General features: G+C 45.3%; 1 protein-coding gene across 3 annotated transcripts in view; it reads right to left on the bottom strand.

Moving 5' to 3' along the window:
* Positions 1-23,202, bottom strand: part of TMEM94 (transmembrane protein 94) — a 49,780-nt gene that overhangs the window by 4,982 nt on the left and 21,596 nt on the right. The window contains exons 6-29 of one of the 3 annotated variants that reach the window (XM_056506148.1): positions 22,566-22,762; positions 21,788-21,939; positions 21,425-21,527; positions 21,036-21,122; positions 20,412-20,528; positions 16,679-16,735; positions 14,772-14,876; positions 14,015-14,179; positions 13,571-13,780; positions 13,088-13,403; positions 12,184-12,357; positions 8,925-9,027; positions 7,886-8,103; positions 6,514-6,695; positions 6,176-6,314; positions 5,452-5,567; positions 4,490-4,589; positions 2,989-3,097; positions 2,288-2,477; positions 1,720-1,797; positions 1,504-1,589; positions 982-1,063; positions 531-685; positions 166-260 (exon numbers count right to left, since the gene is read on the bottom strand). In XM_056506148.1, the coding sequence (XP_056362123.1) occupies positions 166-260; positions 531-685; positions 982-1,063; positions 1,504-1,589; positions 1,720-1,797; positions 2,288-2,477; positions 2,989-3,097; positions 4,490-4,589; positions 5,452-5,567; positions 6,176-6,314; positions 6,514-6,695; positions 7,886-8,103; positions 8,925-9,027; positions 12,184-12,357; positions 13,088-13,403; positions 13,571-13,780; positions 14,015-14,179; positions 14,772-14,876; positions 16,679-16,735; positions 20,412-20,528; positions 21,036-21,122; positions 21,425-21,527; positions 21,788-21,939; positions 22,566-22,762 (3,336 nt within the window). The remainder of the gene's footprint in view (positions 1-165; positions 261-530; positions 686-981; positions 1,064-1,503; positions 1,590-1,719; positions 1,798-2,287; positions 2,478-2,988; positions 3,098-4,489; positions 4,590-5,451; positions 5,568-6,175; positions 6,315-6,513; positions 6,696-7,885; positions 8,104-8,924; positions 9,028-12,183; positions 12,358-13,087; positions 13,404-13,570; positions 13,781-14,014; positions 14,180-14,771; positions 14,877-16,678; positions 16,736-20,411; positions 20,529-21,035; positions 21,123-21,424; positions 21,528-21,787; positions 21,940-22,565; positions 22,763-23,202) is intronic. The other 2 variants (XM_056506149.1, XM_056506150.1) reach the window with 2 other exon arrangements.

Genomic DNA, 23,202 nt, shown 5'->3' with positions numbered 1-23,202 from the left:
GGGTAATGTTTAGTGAGACAGGGGGATTTATGCTTGTGCTGTGAGGCCACTGCAGAGTCTGCTTTTATCAGGGAGTTTGTACTCTGGCATAGGGGGCAAAGAAAGAGACAGAAGATGCAGTTTTCCCCCAGAGCAGGGAATGGGGCTTTGGGAACAGGGACTTACCTGTGTGTAAAACAATCAGTCCAGCTGTGAGCTTCTGGGCTACCAGGAGAGCATTGGAAAATGTCCCAAACCAGTCAGGAGCACCATAAGCATTGCTAGTGAATGAGAGGACACAGGAAAGTCAACAGTGGGCACTTAACTGTCTGACCTGCTTCCACCAGAGCCATGTCCTCCTTTAACAGCTGAGGGATCTGTGTGTGAGCTCAGGCTGTGCTGGTACCAGGAGGTGACAGTGGGCAATGATGTAGCTGTCAGGGCTACAGCCCTGGTGGGTCATGGAAGAGGCTGAAGCTTGTTAGAGGACTGGAATCAGTCCTCCTTGGAAAGGGCAGGAGCAGTAGGGATGTGTGTGGCCATTTCCTCACCTGTGCAGCATGATGGAGGAGCAGGCTGTGAGGTTGAGGCTGGTGGTGTTCACCCCTCTGCAGGACTCATGCAGGGTGAACCCGAAGCAGATGAGGCAGGAGCAGATGGTCAGGCTGAATTTCAGCAGGAAGCAGAGCAGGAAGTAGTGCTGAGTCTGTGAACAAGGGAAAGCAAGGAGGATGACATGGGCATGTCATTGGTATTCAACCTCCTCCCCATGGGCCATCAGAGAATCAGTGGCTGCAAAAGACAAGCTGTAGTACAGATGAGATGCTGCACTGAGGATCTGCCCTCTGGGCATGCTGGAATAGGGGATACCTTCCCTGGCTCATGCCATGGATCAATTTACTGAGCGAGCTAGGAAGGCACAGTGCTTCAGTTACACATCAACACTGGGATAAAACTGAAGAGAAAGATGTGAGGATAATTTAAATCTGAGGAGTGACCTACCTTCTTGGGAATGGAAGTCAAGTTTTTTCCTGTTGCCATGGTCATGATGGAGCTGTGGGGAGGCTTGCCCAGCAGCGAGATACTGGAGAAAGGTAAGTGAAGTGTCTCAGTAATGTGTTCATGCACCAGAGCTATTGTGCTTTTATCTAACATTTGAACCCAAATAACCTGCTCAGACTGCTTGGAGCACTGGCACTTATCTTTACATATGCCATAAAAGGTGTTATTCATTGCAGGTGCAGACAGAGACAGAAGTGACCTCCAGATATATGAGAGAGTTAAAAAACCACCTGTGGTACCGTGGCCTCCACCTGACACCCCAGAATTTCCATCACACAAGGCAGGGGTTAACACAGAAGCACACAAATGCTCCTGTCCCTGTTTCCAAGCACCTTGTCAAAGCAGGTGCTTGGAATAATCCTTGCAGCCTTCTCAGCATGCTGTGGGTGATGTCAGCTTGCTTTTAGCACAGACACGGTGAAGCTGAGGGAGTGGGAGCAGATTCCACCCTGACAGACTCACCTGAGCAGTGGGTAGCAGAAACAGGAGAGCCACACGATGTCTGTGGTACTGAGAATGGGAGGCAGCTGCACCAGGCAGGAGAGGAACTGGACAGAAACAACCCAGAGTGAAGAGCATGAACAGTGCTAGGACAGAGAGTTACCCAAAACACTGGGATGAGCTGGTAACTGGGCTGCTACTGCAGCTAAACACCCTCCCCAGGCAGCCAGGACTCACCTGAATGACAACCAAGGTCAGCTGGCACTGCAGCAGGAAGAGGAAACACTTTCGGATCCCATAGGTTGCATGCCTGGCCTGGAAGGAAGCACAAACCTCAGAGCCCTGCTGGGAGCAGCCACCAGCACACAGGGACAGAGCATGGGGGCTGCAGGGGAAGTGGGAGGGGAGAGGATCTGCACACAGGGAAAGCAAAAAGGGAAGGTCTCTTTCCTATATGGAGAGGTTCTAAAGGAAAGGCAGGATTTAGCCAAGGGGGTTGTTTAAACTCCTGGCTTTTCTGGGGTTATGCTTCTCCTTAATACTGCATTGTTATCTGGCCAGGGATCTCTGTAAGATTACACTTCATCCAAATGAACAATATTCATGTTCTGTTGCCACAAGTCACCATTTCTAAACCATTGGACCAGGAGGGCCAGGCAGGAAGATTCTCCCTCTCGTGCTTCCTGGACAAAGGCCAGGAGAGACAAGCAAAGCTCCTGCTGCAGCATTGAGGGTACCTCAAGCAGAGTCTCGTGGGAGCTCCTGGCTCTGCTCCCCACAGAGGGGAGAGGGGCTGTTGGCTCACCTGCTCTATGAGCCTGATGATGCTGGTGCTCTCCTCCTGGCGGAAGGACATGGAGCAGGGCAGGCTGTTGAGCTGCCCTGAGAGCTGCAGGGGGGTGAGCTCCTCAGAGCCATTGCTCAGGGTGGTGCTGGTGGCATAGCCAAAGGTCTCCCAGGAGCAGCGGGATGGGTACAGAGGGTCCAGGGCTATACTGCAAGGACAACACAAGGGGTGCTGGTGAAAGGCCTCATCCCAGAAAAGGAAACTGTCTCACTGCTGGGCCATGCTCTGTGTACCTTGCTCAGGTAGAGAAGCCTGAGATGTAACATGAATTTAGGATCAATCTCCCTAGACTTTCAGTTATTCACAGAGAAATAATGAACTTAATTGGGTTTGTGGCACCTAAATTGGCTGATCCACGGGGTACTTCCACTCTTTCACCCAATGGGAAGCATCTGTAGTGGCAATTGGGGCACAACAGTCCAGCATGCAAGAGAGCATCTTCCTTTCAGACATGGAAATACCTCTGTGTATCAAGGGCCTTAAACAGACACCCCCATCCAATCCCCCCAAATCTCCCTCTTGGAGACAAATACAGCTAAAAATGGACAGAGCAATTGTGAGCACCTCCCTGCACAGTCCACAGTGTGCTGTGACCCACAGCTGGGTACTTGCTAAGATGAGGGCAAAGGCAGCTGGAGGAGGGATAGATCCTGCCCCACCTGATATCACTCTGCAGGAAGAGGCAGCTGTTCCGCAGGTTGGCAGAGCTGCCCAGACAGCAGGTCACCTCCCCGTACTCCTGCATGATCTTGATCATCTCACACATGGCTGCAGAGGGACAGAAGGAGCAATGATGTCATTATGCACACACAAAAATGCAGTTTCAAACCCTTTCCAATCTGGGTAACAAACAGATCCTTTAAAACTGCCCCATCTGATACTCACCACTTGTGTACACTGAGATCCACAGTTAGCACACAATTAGATAGTTAATTAACTGCAGACCAGGTGCTCTATATACCTGCCACTGCAATTGGTTCACAGACCTATAACCCAGAGATTTGCATCTCCAGCACACCTCTTTCAGACCAGAGCTGTGGGTATAGCCTGGGTGCATAAAACAGCTTCAGGATCAAATGGTCTTGTTAGAAAACAGCAGAAATGAAATAAACCTAAATAATTCAAACTGAAAATAAATAGTGTTTCAAACGTGCTCAGTAGCACATCACTAGTGGTGCTGTAAGTCTAAATGAAGGGAGGGAATGTAACAAACCACTCCAAAAGCAGTGCCATGTTTAGCCATACTCAGAGCCAGACCCTGCTCCTGCACTCCCACCCACCATCACCTCTACCCCTTATCAATATGTTTATTGACATTCCTGGGGCCTCTAAGTCCAAGCTGCTCTTTGATCTGATTTTAGTTCTGTAGCTCCAGGCACAGTGCCCTGTGTATACATGGATTTTCTAGAATGCTCCTGGCAAAAAAGCCCAAGCCTCCCCTCTGCAGATGCCCTTGTAAACACCTTCACTAAATGCCTGGTGCACAAAGACCTGCAGCACAGTGAGGGGCTGGGTCAAGTGGGGAGCTGCCACTTCTGTCAGAGAGAGGAAATTTGGGCACTAAGTGTGAAGGCAGACTGCACTGTGACTGACATGCTGGAAACTGTGACCAGAAGTACTAAAATGGCAGATCATTATGATGCTCCACACTCACTGGAGATTTGGCAGGTATTTGCCAGTCGAGCACTCAGCCCCTTTCTTTAAGTAACAGCCTCAGAGAGAGAAAAATTTTGTCCTTTCTGTTTCCTGCAATCAAAAACCTTCTGCAAAGCAGCAGAAGGTGTTAACAGCAACTGCCAGGGGAAAATTCTTCTGGGAAGTGATTTCCAAGTTATATAAGAGTTGTTAGCAGAGATCAAAGTCTCCTGGTATACTGATAGCACTTATTTAATGAAAGGCAGTAGCATTTTGGATCTTTGCTTTTGTTTCTCTTGAGTGCAAATTGAAAGGAGTGGTTCTCAGCCCAATTCAGCAGTTGGGCAACAGCTGCACTAAAATTCAGTTAACACCTGGCTCCCCACAGGTAGCAACAGAAGGTAATTAATATCAATATGTCCTCCTGGATTTCTGGAATTTTCTTCATCCAGGTCCACACTTGGATGAGCCAGACCAAGGAGCTGGGGAAGGAATTCATGGTCAGGAGGAGGAAAGGCCACTTACTCTCTGGGGTGCAGTCTGTGAACAGGGGCACCAACAAAGGCACATTGTCAATGTTCTGCAGGTGAGGTCTCACCTGGTGGATCCCCCGGGGGAGTTTGGCCTGAAAAAGAGAAAGGACAGATTAAGCAGGGAGTGTGAGAGAGAGGCACTGCAGAGGGAACTGCTGAAATGAGAATGATGATTCCTACAATTATGCAACTTTAAGATCAGATACAAATTCATGTTCCTGCAGATAGAATTGGCTTTCCCAAGTTTTCTGATAAAGTTTTACACTGGCCTGCCAAGCTGCCTGTGCTTGTCCTCAGGGTTTGTAAGGTCAGTGAGACAAACCAATGCTTGAGGATTTCTAAGGACTTTTTGCCTGTGTGGAGAATCTAGCAGGACACATCTGCTGTCTTCCAGCAACTATTCCAGGATCTACTTCAATGGCAGCCACATCAATGGGCTTGCCATCAAAGGGCAAGAAGGGTTCTTGCCTTATAAAACCAGGCCTAAAAGACTTTCTTAATCTGTATCTCTGATATTCCTGTAATCTCTACTGAGCACATTTGAGGTCTTTTTGAAGCAGGAAGGGCTTGTCTCACTCTGACCATTGGGCAGCACCAGTCTGTGGCTCACAGCTGGAAGAGAGTGTCTCTCTTCTGTCTGCATGGAAAGTGAGGATGTTCCCACTCCCTGCCCAGCCCATGGGACCCAGAGGAACTGAGATGCAGCTCTCAAGGTCATCCCATGCTTGGTAACCTCCATTCCTAAACTCCAAAGCAAAGAGCTGTCCAGCAAAAGTCACTAAATGAGAGAATCACAAATTTCCCAGGCTCTAGATACCAAGCTGGAAGAGAGTGAGGAAAATCAGAGGTCCCACTGTAAACCAATCTCCTTTGAAGAGGAATTTCCTCTTGGAGCAATGAGGTGACACTCCTGACCATGACAACAGCAGAAGGTGCAGGGAAAGGGGCCCTCACCCTGTTGCAGTCCTCCAGGAAGCTGGGGATATCACTGTCTGTTGGCTGAAAGCTGATGAGATCTGAGTGCCCCTCCTCTTCCATCAGCAGAAGCCCCTCCACATCATCTCGAGAAACTGGAGCAGAGAGAAGCAGCATAAACAACAATCCCAACCTGCCTCTGCCACCCCTGTGCCACCCACTGGGACACACACGTGGCGCTGCAGAAGCCAGGAAACGTGAGGCCTGCTTTTCTGGGTTAGCAACACTCAGATCTCCCACTCAGTCATCTAAAATGCAGTATTTTTAGATGACTAATCTGTTCAGAGGTAGATATGTGAGCCTAGTCTCTGCTCTTTTGAGACATGATACTTTATCTGTTCTACTGTCCTTCTATGGGAAGAGAATAAAAAAATCCCAGCTGAAGTAAGAAAAAAAAGAGCAATGCACAGGCAAGGGACCTTCAGTGGCTTGACCAGGGCCCCAGCAAGAACCATAAGTACTCCTGAGCGTATAAATTCATGGCAGCTGGTGCACAGAAGGATGTCTGCTCCCAAAAGCTGGGTACTGGCTGGCTAGAAAGGCTATAAATGTAAAGTAATGTCACCTACACACACACCTGAGACCCATCCACTTTTGTGCTCAAAGCTCTGTCAGATCAAGTGTCTGGTGTGGACACAGGAACTTATGAATAAACCACCCAGGAAATACAAGGCATTCAGAGTGGCCAAGGCCAAGTTCTCACCCTGGTGGAGGTCATCATGCAGGGAGCCAGCATGGCTGGGGCTGGAGGGGGGGATCTCTGAGCCAGGCACGTCACCATTGGGTGTTAAGGATATGTGGCAATTCCAGCCAGTCTCCAGACCCATTTTCTCAGCAAATACCTGTGGGTGAGCAGACAAGGGTTTTAGAATGGCTGCCCAGGCCAGAACACTGCAGACTGACGCCATACTGGAGCACAGGTACCTTCTGGACTCATTAGTGGGCTGAATCAGATTAACCTTAGATTGCATTGGAGCTAAACTCCCCAGTCAGACAACCAGGGGCCAGGCAAGGTCAGGGGGGTCAGCAAACACAGCTTACCTTGCTTTTGAGCTCATCTTCCAGGGAGAAGTAGACAAAGCGAATGCAGGCATTGACCAATCCATCAATGAGGCGGACAATGTCAAGGCGGGCCTGATACTGAGATGAGACCATTCCCATGAAGATCTGTCCACTCAGAGCCTGGATACAATCTTCCTTCTCCATCACTTCCCCAATCCCTTCTTCAGGCATGCAAACAACACGCAAGCACATTGAGACACCAGGGGCCACATCAGACAGAGGGCACAAGGAGGGGAGGCCACCAAGGTGACACCCAAGGACACGGTGTCCAGACAGAGAAATGTGCAGCAACACAAACACAGGAGGAAATATGAAGAGACATCCATTTGTCAAAGCATACCCAGTCACAGAAGTGGTTTCAGGACATCCCCACACAGGAGACCAAGAACACAAGTGGGAAACAGCAAGCATGGAAAGGAAAAAGATAAAACAGAAGGCAGGGATCAGTCACGTGGAATTTGGATAGAAAGGTCAAGGATGTGTGCTTCATAATGTTCACATGTGCATTTTAAACACATCCTACTGTGCCTAAACAACTTGGTGAGTCTAGCTGAGGCACAGTGGCACCAGAGCACGAGGGGCTGATGCAAAGGAACTGAATCATGTTCCCTGCAAACACTTCCAAAAAGCCTGCAAAGGCTCTTTGACAGGGTTCCTTCACCATCACCACATCAGCCTGTGGTGACTGGAGGCTGGATGCAGCATGAAGAACAAAAGAATAAAACACTTCACACAGTTGCAAGGTTTGCCACAGGTGGGACTCAAAAGTGTTTTGAAAACAGTCACAACTGCTCCTAGCTATTGGAAACTCCACTAGTCACATTTTACAGAATGGGAGACCAAGGCAGAAGGAGGTTAAAACTGGTTTTCCAAAAGAGCCTCCTGGATTTATATAATGGTATGTGCTTCTTTCTCAGTTTCCTTTGCTGTTCTGAAGGACATGTACAGTTCATCTAGTGGGAACCAGTTCCTTCAGTACAGCAACAAAATTTATCAAGGAGTAACAGCTGCACAGCACTATACATTTCAATCCTTTGAAAAGCCCACCACATGTGATTTCCCTAAAATCAGATAAAAAGCAAACCAAGTACTGAAATACCCACAAGTCTTGACTCTCTGTAGCCTGCTTTAGAAACACTTCCCACAAGGAGAAGAATTTTTCTGTAACCTTTAATAACTTAACTAGAAATCCCCCTACCAGCTGCCACATCATTACTTCCTCTGAAAACGCATCTACTCCTGAAACTCTTCCTTCCAAATTTCCACCTGCTACTGTGAATACCAGTGTTCTTACAGTTCTCCCTGGGCCAGCAGCAGCCCTGGCTGCAGGCAGGACTGCAGCCACACGTACCATCTGAGCTCCAGCTGTTCCTCCTGCTGCTCTGTTTGATGGGAGTGGTCCCGGGCAGGTCGCAGCATGTGAAGATCGCGCTCTGCCCTGGCACCTGCACCAGCTCGATGCACTTGCCATTGAGCTGGGAGGACAAGGCACAGTGCATGGGCTTGTAAGCAAAGGCAGAGCAGTATCCTGACAGGCAGGCTCGCTGGTAGAAATCCAGCACCTTCTTCCTACGTGGAAAAGAGAAAAAAAACAGGCAAAGTTAGCAAAAATGCACCTCATTTCTGACGATACAGAAATGCTGCAGTTTCATGTATTTGGAAAAACGTCTTCCATAAAAAGTGGTTAGAAAGTCTGAAAAAGACTTGCAGGCACTGCAGGGCCACAAGAACACATATTCCAACAGGGCAGTGGTGAATGTTTTTGTTTGCTCATCACATTGATTGGTATGAACACAGAGCTCTTCAAATACACTTATTATTATAATACGCTTATATGGCTGCCAGATGACTCCAAGGAAGTTCATTGCATGACAGCAGAAGCTTAATTCATCAGACATAATTTATCTGTAGGGAGATAAACACCAAAGAGGGAACTGACAACTCTGACAACAGGATCTATTGCAGAGATAGGAGCAAACTTTTCTCCAATTCCCTTTCAGAGTCTGGTTTCCAGGAGCTGTATTTAGTCAATATTCAGTCACTGAAACAAGGTAAAGTTCCTTCTCTAAGCTGAACTCACAGAGGTAACAAATTAGACTATAAATCAGATTTTTAATTTGCTTGTAACATGATCAATATTCCAAAAAGGATCAGTGGCAGTTTTTTCACACCTGAGGATAAGCAGATTTAGAACGATGTGAAAAGTCAGTGAAACTAAACATTATTTGTCTGCTGTACCAACAGGAACAGCAATTCAGCCTGTAGATGAAAATACAGCACACACTGTCAGCTTAACAAGCTTTTTAAGAAAAGAATTTTAACAGAGTCACCAGGTTCCCTCTGCATTTTATCTGCAGCTCCTGAATTCCCCAAATAAGAAAGCTGCCCACCTGTCAGAGCCAGAGAGGGGGTAGATATCAGTACCATCCCAAAAGTCAGTGCAGGCCTCAAGGATGATGTCCGCTGTCCCATGAGAAAACATCTGCTCAGTGCCTGAAGTGTAGGAGAACAATGAGTCAGCATCACATACACAGCTCCCAGGAAGGGGATATCACATCAACTGCTCCCTTATTTGTTAAAACATAAGTGTTACCACAAATGCTTTGATGCTGAAAGTCTTCAGTCTCCATCAAGAAACTGTTCAGGATTGATGATGCACCTGCAACTGCCCTTTGTATAATTGTGGGTTCAAACAAGGCTGTGATAAAATGTGAGCCCTTCCTATTCTCCCCTAACCCTGTGTCATAATCCTGCTCCTATAAAGGTGGGATAATATCTTGCTCCTGCATCCCACAGAGCAGAAGAAGAGAAATTCCTTTGTGCCTCTTATCATGAAAGTACAAGCAGCAATGATGAGCCTTTGGGGATCAAAGTCTGCCTGCACTGCAAAGTGCATTCATTTTCAGGCCAGACGTGGAACTCAAGGGTAAGAGCTATTCTTGAATACTTTCCATTCAAGTAGCAGAATGTGACAGAAAACAGCCTGTTTCACATTTTCACCCTGAACATGTGTTAAATCAGGATGGGTCAAAAGTTCAACATAAGAGACTCTAAAACATAACTCATGTTGTCTTTAGGTAAGAACTGAACATCAACAGACACTACAGCACGTCCTGTTTTCCTTTCTCCCCCTATTTTGGTTTTTAATATAGACTCAAAATCTCTTATTCCCTCTCATGGTCAGAGGTGTTAAAAAGTTTTTGTCAGAGGTGTGTGACGTCCCTGATGCAGGGCCCCAGGCACAGGACACAAGTTCAGGGATGTGGGGCTGCCTCCCCTCCTGCTCTCTCTCATTTGTATCGACTCATTAACATTTCCTGCAGAGTCTCCCTTCCCTTCTCCAGCTGCTCTGTGACTTTGCCCCCAACAGCTTCAAAGCTGAGCTAATGAAAAAAAAACCCCACAACAGCAAAACACCAAAAAACCCACTGCCAAGTAAAATGAGCCCAAAGGCTTCTCACAGGCATTGTTGCTGACTGCTAATGCTCACACTGGTGGTGAAATCCAGAGCCAAGAATATCCCCTCAACACAAACCAGGCAGGGACCTTCAGAAACACCAGAGGATTTTCCAAAACATAGCAGCTCTCTGCTTTTGCTATAAATAGTCATCACAAGCCAAGTTTTCAGCATAACAAACCCCCAAGATGAATAAGAGTTGTGTGTGAAAGAAGGAGCCTGTCTCAGGGACACAAAGGAGCACTTGTGCAGAGCTCTGGGTAATTTTATTGTATAAACACCTAATCCTTCCCACCTTGCTCCTAAGGTCAGATAGTCCTTGCTTGGAAAGAGGGAACAGGAGATGTTTATCCATGCAAAACCTACGTCCTGGACACAGAGCAAGAGCTTGCAATGACCACATGCACAGATGTACCCATGTTCCTGCCTGACAGCAACTGCAATCCATTTCCCATTCATTCCCACCAGAGTCCCACACCACAGCCCTGCTAAGGGGAAAGTGGCAGTGACTGCAGACAATATAAACTGCAAGGAGCTCACTGAGCTGTCCTTGCCAGTAAAATGAGCTCAGTCCTTTCCCTTCCCAAATCATGAACTCTCAGGCCAGGATTTTTCTGGCAAAAGGGGGAAAAAACAAATGAATAGGGCAGGGGGTATGAGCAGCCATTCATGGCTGCTGGGACTCATTGGAAAGAACCAAACTGCTCCAGCTGAGCCAACGAGACAGATCAAAGGGAATGGATGGAGCAGTGCAGCTCCAGCAAAGTGAGGCAGAGATGGTTTTACTCTGTGGAAGACAACACTGAGCTCCTCATTTCCATGTGGTTACTATGGATCTGGGATCAACACTGCCAGATGGTGAGACATGTATTTCAATGGAATAGTAAGGGAACATACAGATAAGCTGCCTCCTATTTCTGCTGCAGCTGTAGAATTTATGTATCTTGCTTTGACTGCAGCATGTCATGGGAGTGGGTGGATTCAAAGATTTATTCACAAATAATGTGTGGAGAGAGGTAAATTATGATCATCTGGTCTGAATTCTGCATAAAAGAGCCCATTTGACTTCACCCACTGCACAATCCAGTGTTTCTGGTCTAAAATGGCAGTATTTTAGAAAATTTCAAGGGACAAGACTATTGTGTGAGAGGTGTTCCAATGGTTAACTAAACCCAAATGGCAAAATTCCTCTTAGAATTTACTCTAGACAGCCTAATCCAGGTCACACCTATTCGTCTGAGCTCCAGGCTCTAACCTAAACCGTTTAAAAATGAGGATAAGGAGTTGAAATGAGGCAACATTAAAGGTTTTTTTCTCTACACTAAAAATCTCAGCATCAAAATAATTCCTACTTACAAAGGCAAGACAGCAGCAATCAGAACAAATGAAAAAGCTCCTTCCCAGATTAAGATAAAAATTTAAGAAGTGAGTGAGAGAAGACAGTAACCTGGTAAAACTCTGGCCAGCACAATGATCATATTTCAGATTCAATATTGAACATATGTCAACTCTAGAGAGCCAAGTTCAGTCAATTTAAGAAATTACAAAGAGACTTAGAGCTCTGACAGGCAAGCTGTTAAATCTTTCTGAGGTGCTTTAAGACCTCAACCAGCTGTACATCCTTTCCATCCTAGCCCATTCCTATGACAGTAGGAAGGAGGAGAAAGAGTGGAGAAGTCTGCATGGCTTCAGGTTTATATCCATGGTCACTGTGAGTTTGCATAGGAGTTTTGTGATTTCTTATTAGCATGCAGTATAGGAGTGTGTAATGTAATACACTAGACAACTCACAAATGTACTGGTTTATGGTTTATCAGAATGATGAGCATTATTAACTAAAGTCCAGAGTGATATTCAACCCTGTGCAGTATTAGTTTCACTACCATCATGAAGTCTATTACAAGCTCAATAAACCCATACCATGCTCTACACTGCCATTTGTTCCCAGAAAACAGGTCTGCTATGTGCTAAGATAGTTTTTAAAAATTATTTATGATTCTGGAGTGAGTCAAGGCCCCTCATTACAACACAGATGATCACTGAAGTTTGTCAAACAAATCTGCACTGGCCATGGGTAGAGGGGGCATCACCCCATGGGTACTCCAGGCTCTTCCAGCCTGACATTTTCTGGACTCTCTGAGGAAAAGCTCACCCTGTGCCAAATGCATGCCCAGAGAAAGAGGCAGCCTTACTGGTAGTGGTGTCCTTCACAAACAGGTTAATCATGTGGCTCAGGGGGGGTCTCCTCTTGGTGATGGATGAAAGCTTCCCCAGGATGGTTTCCTTAACCATCTCATCACTTGGCAAGCGGTACAAAGCCAAATAGTTCTCCTGCTTGAAAAGATCTTTAGCACCTGGTGTGAAACCTGAAACATGAACAAGGAGGAAAATCAGTCTCTAATCAATGCAGAAGAAAAGTCCCTTCTCCTGCTTCTGTGCCACCCACTTTGCCTGTGCTCATTCTGACACCTCCCCAGCAATTGGTAGGTAAGCTGTGCTTACTGTGCATCTATGTAAATATGTAAACATGGCTCAAGATCTAGGATGAATAACACTCAAAAGGATTAGATTAGTAATTAGTGTCCATGCTGTTGTTCACTGATGAGAGTAACTGTGACATCACAGGACAGGCAGTGAACTGAGTTCAAGTTCCAAGGTTTTAATCCTAGTGTTACCTGCAACCTCTTACCCCTATGCCTCCATTTTCCATCTGTAAAATGAGCTGAGGTACATAATTTATCCCCAAATTCCCTCTAAAGCCCTACTGTAAAGACAGGCCAGATATCTGCTCATTAGCAGGTCGTCTTTGTCTCCTGATGAGACTGGCAGACTCACACCAGAAGAATATGAAGCCTAGCCAGGGCTGGCTGGCACTATCCTTGATGACATTTGTTCCTTGGATAGCACTGACAATGTCAGAACTTGCCAAAAGCCATCTCTTTAATAAACTCTTTTGGCAAGCAAACAACAGAGTCAGCTCTGCATTTCCACCTCTTCAGCAAATACGACTGGGGAAATATTCTCGTGCTCTCTAAGGATTAAGTGTCTATTGACAGCTCTGATTTCTCCATGTCTGCTCATCCAGTTCCTCCTCACCTATCAGCCTGGCAAGCTCACAGAGGCCCCAGGGCACGTGGACAGGCAGCACAGCACTGTGGGTCTCCTGCAGGGCGATGTTGCAGAGGTGGTCGGAGAAGCGGCACAGCCGCTCGGTCACGCTGGCGTTGCACAGGTTGAGCAGCACGTTCAGGCCCAGAGGCTTGAGGGAATTCAGGTGCATGTGCCAGTTGGAGTCATCAAACTGGATGCAGGAGGGGTTCTGCTGGTCTTGGGACAGGCTGAGCATCTCCAGGTGGTAGTCACACACAAAGTCTTCAGCCTCACAAGCCAACACCTCGCTGTCCCCAACAACCTGGTCCAACAGAGAGAAACTGTATTTGATTACAATGAATACAGCTTGAGCCTAGAACCCTGCAGGGAATTCCCAGCTCAATTCCCCAGCAGTGGGGACTCTATGGGTTTGAGTTTGTGTTACAGCCCCACAAAAGCCTACTTGTGTGCCCCTCCAGTAAGTCCTACCTGAGTGTGTTCCTCCTCTCCACCCTCTGTGTCCTTGCTAAAGCTCACGTTGGATCCAGAGGGATGTTTGCTCCTGCTGTTTGGCTTTCGGTGGGCAGAGGCTTCAGGAGCCTTTGGAGCATCACCAGACCAGTTGTTCCTCTCCTGTTCATTGGCCATGTGCACTGTGTCTGCCAGTGGGCCAGACAGCAAAGCATCTCTTTCATGGGGCTGTGGGAGACCAACAGAGCAAGGGTGGTGATTCAGGGGCTGAACACAAGACACTGCTGATTCACCTGCTGCTTCAGGACTCCTGCAGAAAAGGATCCTCGCTTGCTTCTTCATCTTTAAGCAAAGAATTATGGCAGAGGACTTGCCTCAAGGTCCCTCTATAATACCACACTGCGTGTCAGTCAAACTATGATTGCAGCCAGCACACTGCACTATGGACTGAGGATCACTCACCTCATCTTCCATCTCAGGATGGCAGAAGGACCGTGTGGAGAGCTCGTCAGTCAGGTCTTCGTGGCTGTCATGAGGTGGTTCCACCTTCCCACTGAAGAACAGAACAGTCTCTGGGCTGGGGTTTGGCCAGGAAAGAATCCCCTGCTTGTCTACACAGCAGAGCACCTAGAACAGCCCACAACACCCCCAAGAAAGTAAAAGCTTAGTGAAAACATCTCAGTGTTCGTGCATAGTTATAAATATCATGACTTTAATAAAGACATGGGATGATAGACAAGCCTCTCCTTCATCAACTTTCTCTCTTAAGAAACTGCACCTAATAACACTCAAAAAAAATCCATTAATTCCTTGCTCTAACAAGATTGATGGGCTGTTTAACACCAATTTTACTTCAGAATATTACAAAAATAGGCATGAAGGAAAGAAGGGATCTGCTCAATCTATTTCACCAGTTAATACCATACCAGGACCCAAACCAGCTGGTTCTTGCACAGGAATCAAGAGGGTAAATTGACCAGAACCAGAGCTGGAAAATACAGACATTCTGTCAGATGTCACAGAATATCTCAAACCATTGTTTTAGCCTGTAAATGTGCTTGGACACGACAAGATAGCTATAAACTCTTCTACAAAGACAGGTGCCTGAAGGGCAGCAGAGTGAACTGATTGCAGTCTATGCTCAGGGAAGGATGATATGAATGATGCAAATGAAGCATCCTCACAGGGCCCCTAATTCTGACAACCCAGCAATACTCACAGTGACAGATCCCAGACTGTGGAGCAAGCTGGAAGTGAAGCTCAGAGTTGGGGATTTGCCTTTTAAAACACAGAGGAAGTGGCTCCAGATGCAGCGTATCATTTCCTGAGGAGGGAAGCAGAGGACATCAGCCAGTTAGAGACTCATCCAGTGAGAGATGAAGGGAGAGAAGGAAAAAAGGGAGTATGACATTACCTGCTTTCACCTTCCACACAGGGATACACTGTAAGATAGACATCAGTCTCTGTGGGAACCTGTTACCTGATACAGTGCTGGTGTTCTCCAGGGAAAAGCATTTCTTCCCCTTTCCACTGATTGCTAACAGTCAGTCTGATTGTTGAATTGAGAATTCACTGAAACTACCTCTTGTCTACCCAAAAACACAGAAATGAATTTTGGAGTTCATTTTGAGTGGGTCAGTTGTCACCTCTTGGTATTTTTATCCTGAAGTAACTCAAGCCCTTGGATTGAGAGGTTTGAGGTCTTTGGTTTCCTACCACCATGCTGCACATCAGGGGTCCCTGTGGGGAGGTCACTTGCCCAAGGTTACTTACTGAGGTAATGATAAAATCAGAAACAAAGCCAAAGTGCCCTGACTACTTCATCCTCACAAAGGAATTGTAATGGAACAGAAAGAAGGGGATATTTTGCAAAATTAAAATGTCCAGTTGGAACCCTTCATTTTTCCATACAAACATGTTTCAGAGGGAGTCTGGATAGCAGCAATCAATCCAAGCACCAGAGCTGTGTGTTTTCCTCTGGCAATCCTAAAGCCAGCAAAACCAGGATTGAATTACTTTGTTATTTTACTTGTTTTAAGCAGTTGTTCTGGAATATTGTGACTGCAGAGTACTTCCCCCTAAGCTCCTCAAATCATGTTCCCTGGATCCTAATGGTTACTACAGTAGTAAGCTCAAATGCAAAACAATCCAGAGCTGTCACCAAGTAAAAAAAGCTTTTTTCTAAACCAGTTTCTTTTAAGCAAAAATGTTACAAAAGGAAAGAAACAGATCTTCTTAACAAGGTAGGTCAGCTAAAATCAATCCCATTCAACATCTGAAAAACATCTCAGCAAAATGATGAACTGGCACAGAAAGGCAACAAAATATTCAGCAAAGGAAACACCATGTGCATTCCTCTGAGTGACCAGGAGCAAGGAGACAGGAATTGATTCTTAACATACCTAGGGATCTTTAATCATTCCTGGAGTCCATCTGCCTCCTTACAGAAAGGGGAATCTTAACACCAGATTAGACAGAGAAGTATCTTTCCTCTACCAACCTGTTTAATCTGGATGATGCAATTTATAGAGTGGCCAGAGCAGTTCCTTCCCCAGAAAAAGAGCTCCTGAATGTTTCATTGCCCCAGCTTTGGAAGCACCAGTAATGTGCTTAAGCCTGGTAAGAAGCCTATGGAGCAGGATCAGACTTTTTAAAAGCCTGAACATCCCTTGGTCCCCTCTGCAGTTTGGTCTGGGTGCTGACTACCATTCCCTTTGGGTTTTAGTTTTGGCTTGAACAAGGTTTTTCTGGTACAAGCAAAATACTTCCCTTCTTTCAGACACACACCATACAAAGTTTATTTTACTTGTGGAACAGGACTTAGAAGAGGTACTGTCTCCAGGATAGAAAATGTTGATTTCAAACCATTTGCAATATTCAGAAAAGCACAAGTAGTCTCAGTATCGAGGTCACCTCCATGTCTGGTCAGCACAGCAGTATTTACATGGGGAGGCAGAGGGAAGACATGCAACCTGCATGCACAGCAAATTAAAGCAACAAATGAGTGACAATGGACAACTGACACAAGTAAAAAGGGTCTAGCAACAAGCAGATCAGAGAGGAAGGGAAAGGATATCATGAAGTTCTGCAGTGAAGATGGAGGAAAACAATTCATAATAATAGTACCTGAGAAGATACCATCTCTGTGTAGCTGCTGAGAGTGTCCTCTGAAAACTTAGCAAGCTGCAGCAAGAGAAGAGACCAGTTACTATAATTGTGCTCAGAAATGTGCCATGAGGAACATCCTTCCCTCAGGATGTGCCTTCAGGGAGGAGAAGGCAGGAGTCCTGCTCCGTGGGAATCGCTGTACCAAGGCAGACCGATAACTCATCAAAGCAATTAAGTCTTTAATGGACTCTGGTTTTATCTGCTTGTGAAGCACAGGCAAAGTGCTTGGTGCTGTACATCACAGAGGAACACACAGTCATTACCTAAATGTCTACAGAGAAAATAATAGCAATTAGACCCAGAGAAGGCTCCTTTCTGGGTGGTTATTTTTAGTCAGAAAGAGACAGGATTGAATGATCTGATTTTAACTTATATGGGTCAGTTACAGGAAGGGAACTGGAAGCGGGGCTGGAAAAGCAGGTGCCTGGAACACAATGGACACAGAGGAATGAGGTGATATGAATGGGATGTGGATAGGAAATGAAAAGAAATTATAGCAGGGCACCACCACAGTGCTCTGGGAACCACACTGAGAAATTCACTAACTCAGAATTTTTGCATCCAGTACAAAGGTATTCCACACCAGATGTAATTTTGAAAAAGTTTAAATTTAGGTCTATTCACAACCATAAGTGAACATGGCAATTACATTTATATGTAAATAGAGCTATAGTCCAAATAATGCATATATCTGGCACTTGAAAAAGGATCAGTTTATAAATGCTGAAAAAAGCCAAGAGAAATCTGTCAGAAATCATTTAAACTGAGAACTATGAAGGATAATTAAGAACTGGTGAAGAAAATTTTGTTACAATTTTAAAAAGCAACAATCCCATAGTAAAAATAAGAGACCAGTTTTGAGTAAAAGTGAAAATAGAAATAAGAATAAACATAAAAAATACAGAAAAATATACCACGAGGTAATTAAAACCACTCCACTGCTTGTTAAAGACAGTGAAATTGCAAATGAACATTGTAGGCAAGGCAGACGTGTTAAATAAATATTGCTATTCCTTATTCAATGATACAATCATACCATATGATAACTATGAAATATTTTCCATTCCAACACCAGCTACTGAAAGTAAATATGTTAAATTAGCAGGCCTGGACAATGACTGTAACTGCTGATTTTGCACAAGGCTTGAACTATGGATTAAGTCCCAGTTCAATGGAAGTGGTGCCAATGCCCAAAAAGGGAAGGAGAACCATCCAAGTTACCACAGGACCCCAGACAGACTTTGATTTCAGACAGAATAAAAGAGCAGCTAATATGAGACCCAATTTAAAAAAAAAAGAAGTGGAATAATACAATCAGTGCCAAACACCACAACTGAGCAGCAAATCCCCTCAAACTATTGTGTTATTTTTTTTACAAAATTACAAATTTGACTGATAAAAGCACTGTTTTTGACATAGGCTATTTGGTAATTTGTAAATGCTTGACTAGTTTGCTAATGAAAATTCCTAAGTAATAAGGCCCATGTCAAATATATTAGAAATAGACTATCTCTAAGTGGAACAGAAACAGAAATTATTTGCAATAAAGTGTCACTAGCTCAAGCAGGGACAAATCTCAGTATTTTGTTAAATAGCCTGAGAGAAAACTAAAAACAACACATTACTGATAGAGACTGTAAAGGATACAAAGTTTAGGGCAGGGTGCAATGTAAAGAGGAGAGACCACTGTCACAGAACCATACAGATTGCTTGGGCAATAGGCAAAAACATGTATCCCAACAGGCACAAAACTAAGGCTGTGTTTAGGTGCAAAAATGAAGGCTGGATTATAGGATGAGGGTTCTCAGAAAGCAGTAACTGCAGCTGAACAAAGCCTGGCCTTTTAAAGCAGTGGCTGAAAGATCTAATGGGATCCTTTGTTGTACAAACAAGGGAACTCAGAGCAGAAAGTCCAAATCATTCTGAAATTTATCAGAAGTACTGCTGTTACTGGAATATTTTGTGGGGTTTGAGATTCATAACTCTATAATGATCCTGAAGCAGTGGAGAAAGCTAAGAGGGGCCAAGAGAAAGATTAGAGGTTTGGAAAATATGTTTATAGTGCCTCAAGGTGCTTGAACTGTTTACTTAACCAGACATGGTAAAAAGGAATGTGAGTAGTTACAACAGAGCAGAATTTTGATTGACGTGCTCTTTGCTCTTAAATCTAGGAGACAAAAGATGTAAATTTTCCAAGGGCTGGAAATCAGATACTGCAGAAATTCCCACTAACACAGAATGTCCATTTTTAGCAGTGAAGGTAAATAATTCCTATCAAAGGCAGTACAAATATTTTCAAACCAACAGCAAATTCCTTTACAAAAGGAATGTTGCTGCAGTCCAACTGTAGTAATGAAATCTGAGGCATGGGCTTGTTTAGGGGGGCACTGGTTTTTGTCCTTTCTACCAGTCACAAGGGTCACCTCTGGCCTTGAAAAATTGGGAATCAAACAGCTTGAACATGATAGGAAGGGGAAGAAGGTGGAGAAGTGGCCAAGTTGCCACCAAGTAGGCCAAGTGATTGGAGAGGAGAAAGGTCTTACCTGCTAACATTTTGAACAAAGGAGAGAGAAGGAAGGAGAGAAATAGAGAGGCCAAGTGACTGCCCTGGTCAGAGTGACTAAGGCAGATCACAGCTGCAGCAGCAAGGATGGAGGATCATGTCTGAGATGCCACAGAAAGAGTTGGCTGGACAGACAGAGTTGCCTGGACAAGAAAAAGAAGACAGGAAAGAAAAAAAGGCAGGTGCAAGTATGAGTGACAGGGCAAATGGGAACATTGAGAATGATGAAGCAAGGAAACCAAGGAGCTCCTGCTTTTCCCAGCTGAATGGTGAATTGTGAAGGGCAAGAGGGAGATTTCAAAAGTACAAACCAAGTGATGCTGAGAATGGGTAGGAAAGGTAAAGTGGCAAAAACACTGAGAAGAGATTCTAAAGGTACAAATGCTACTAAGGGATGTAACATGTCCTTCCTCCCAGGACATGAGCAGCTTAGTTGTGTTCAGCTAGAGAGAAAAGAATAGAAAACACAGACCCAGGGCCACAGAGGCCAAGGAAGGACAAGAAGGAGAGAGAAACTCTGTCCAAGTAACAGAAATCAGCACAGAAGACAAACAGAGCAGAGTGCATCTCACCAGCACTGCCACCAGGACAAAAGAACCAATGTGTAAAAGCACATCCAGCTCAGGATCACATCCCATCAGACCACCAAACTCCACTCCCCAAACCAGCACAACCACCAGAAGCTGCTCTTACTCCCTGACCTACTCAGAGGCCATGCCTGCAAACAAAGCCCCAGAGCCTCAGGAAAGGATTGCTCAGCCCACAGGGCATTGCAGAGGATATGATGTTTGTTGTTCCTTCTCATTCCTTCCTACACATTGGCAAGTTACAGCCACTACAGGGCATATATCTCCATGTTGACCCCTCTGACAAATTGTATGTATCTGACAGAAAGCACATGCCTTGAAGAGTTTTATGGAATCACCAGAGCTTCCTATCACCTTGGGAAATCTGTAGAGATGTTGAAAAAATTAAAGCATCTTTCAGGGAGAGGGCACAGCTGAGACAACCAATGATCCAACAAGGTTTTGTGTGGACACATCTGCTGAATTAAGTGTGCTCACTTCACATAGCCTTTTCATCTCCTGCCCTTGTCTCTGCAGTGGTTTGATATGGAGAGAAACCTACCAGTGAGGAGGATGAGGCCTTGCTCATCTGGGCCAACACTCTGGCTTCTCCAAAGGCAGTAGCAAGAATCCATAGGACAGGAAAGAGCAATGGAAGGATGGGTAAGACACCATTAACCTGAAAAAAACAACCTGTGATCACCAGCAAGCACAGAGACAACAAGTCAGAACCTCTCATATGACATCTTTTCCACCACAGTGAGAGGATAAGGATAAAAGGCCAGGGCAAGAAGGAAGGGAACTGGGAGCAGTGCCAAACAGTGCACACCTTAGGGGTGTTTCATGAAGGAGATAATGAATCAATCACACCAACTTGCAGCTGTTTTTCCTGCTGAATTTGGCATAAACTCTAATGAGTTTAAAGACAAAGGATACCATAGATAAATAGATATAGGTAAACACATACATGGCAAATGAGAGAGCAAAACATTTAAAGTTAAGTCTGCAAGGAATGGCCAGGGAAGTTCTGTTGTCCTCCTCCACTGAATGCCCCTGGATCCAGCATGTTTCCAGAGCCAGGAAGCACAGGATGCTGTCAGAGCATCAATTAAGTCACTGAGGGAGGGAATTCATCTCAGTGGTGCTCTGGGGAGGAGGTGTAGAGAAGCTCAGTGCCCTCCTTTACCTGCAGCTGAAGAAGAGTGTACTGCCAGGAGGCAATTCCAGGAGCATGGAAAATGAAGCGTACGGCATTGGTGATCAGGAATCCAGCCTGCAATTCAGAGATGACACTGTCACCTAACCACTGGCACTTGCAGGGAAGGTGTTTTCAGTGCCTTGTAACATTCTCAGCCCTGGGGTAAGTATGAAAAATATATTTTTGATCTGCTGCTGCAGTTCCTCCCTCCACTCTCATGGTTACGTGGCTCAGCATCTCTGAACTGCCCAGGGTAAACACAGAGTCAGCTGCATGAGAGAGCCTGGCCACAACTTCCTGTTGATGGCTGCAGATTCTTCAGATTTGTTGACAAAACATGGCTATTCTCTAGGACAAAGGCTTGGAATGAGACCTACCAGCACAACAGGGACAGCATATTTCAGCATCACTGACTGCACAGTGAACCTCTCATTATCCAGGGCTGTCACAGGCCGTGACAGAGCCATTTCCAGGCACCACCTAAAAAAACAGAAAACAGCTTGAAATTTCAGCAACCAAGATTCTAAATCTTCACTTTCCTTGGATATAAGCCTCCTAGCAGACCTGATTAGAACACTGTGCTCAGACTGTGCTATGGGGGAGGGCTGTCAATAGAGAAGCCAACACCTACAATAAGAGTGTGGCACCTGCAAGTAAATTTGCATTGTTGCCAAGCAAACTCCTCAGGTCTCCTCACCTGCTCAGCAGGAAGGCAGCACTGTGCCCTGCACTTAACCCACCTGACATTATCAATTATTGGGGTCTTCAACACACGGAAGAGACGATAGAGCTGAGGATTCTGAGGTCCCTTCTTCACTTCTCCCCTTGGGGAGGGTGGGGGTGAGAAAGGTGGGAATAGATCTCCAGGCTCCAGAACTATGTGCTCATCATCCTAGAAGAAAGGTCAGAGAGCCCAAAGGTTTGTGTTCAAGCACATCTGGTTATTTCATGAGAATTGGCATTTGGAGTGAAAGTTACAATTAAAACCACCAAAGGTAAATTTCAAGCTTTAAACTTTTCCCAACCTTCTTCAAATAGTAAAATCTTTGTATAGATCTTGTAAGTGAGTAGTTAATTTACTTCTACATCAGGTATTTTATATTACCTTGTTCTATAATAAATCAGTAGTAAGGAGAAGGTCAAAGCAGACAAACTTTATTTCTGCACATAAAAAGCAGGATAAAGGATGAGGTTTGTATGTCATATTATCCTACTGGATAGATTCACTCCACTTATATTTAGCAACACATTACATTCTCCCCTTGACCTGAGAAAGGAGGAGATATGGTGCTTTTGTATAACATTAGTATCTCCTGTCCACTGGGTTTGGGAGCTCATAGAGAAGATGCAGTCTGGCTAACTATGCACCATCCTTGACTGAACTGGAATTTCAAGCTATTTTCAAGGTCAGGAGAAACCAAACACTCCAATAATCTGTACTCTGGGAATTAGAATATTAGCAAGAAAATCCTGTGAAATATATTGTTACAGGCCAGGGAAATTAGACAAACAAGTTACCTTAATCCCTCTCAGAGAAGCAAATGACTCCTGGCCTGGCCTTAAAGCAACAACATCTCCTTCTACCAAGAGGCTCACGGGCAGGTTGACAAGATGCCCATCCCTGTAGGCCCAGTGAAGGGACCAGGATGGGGCATAAGGCATGTGCAGGTCAGGGTACATGGAGTCTGGCCATTTCACCTCTTTGCCAAGTGTATCTGAAAGCACAAAGTGGGAAAGAATGAAGTGGTAGCAATTCTGGATTTATATCTTGTAGTGGTTATAAGTCACTCAATGCTAAGCTCAGCCCACTCCTATGATCTTTTATCATCTCCCTCTTCCTCCTTGATGGCTTTTCCCTTCTCTCTCCACCCAGTACTAACAACTAAGCAGTCATTTAAAAACCTGTACAACAGAAAATCTAAAGGCTGTCCTTAAAACTGCCCACTGAAATGAACTGCCCCCCCAGGTCCCAAAGCCCCTGCTGCTCATGCACAGCAATTTATTCCCTTCTGCTCCGTGTCGTGGTACAACCCCACGTGTTCTCTCCTCATCATCTGCTGCAAGGCAGATATTTTTATAAGGATATGAGGATTTGAATTACTCCAAAGCACAGCCATAACAGACACCCACCTGCTAACACACAGCTTGGAAGCAC

This window comes from Oenanthe melanoleuca, chromosome 18 (genome assembly GCF_029582105.1).
Source record: "Oenanthe melanoleuca isolate GR-GAL-2019-014 chromosome 18, OMel1.0, whole genome shotgun sequence".
NCBI lineage: Eukaryota > Metazoa > Chordata > Aves > Passeriformes > Muscicapidae > Oenanthe > Oenanthe melanoleuca.
Note: the sequence above shows the minus strand (reverse complement) of the source record. Positions and strands in the feature narration are given on the sequence as shown.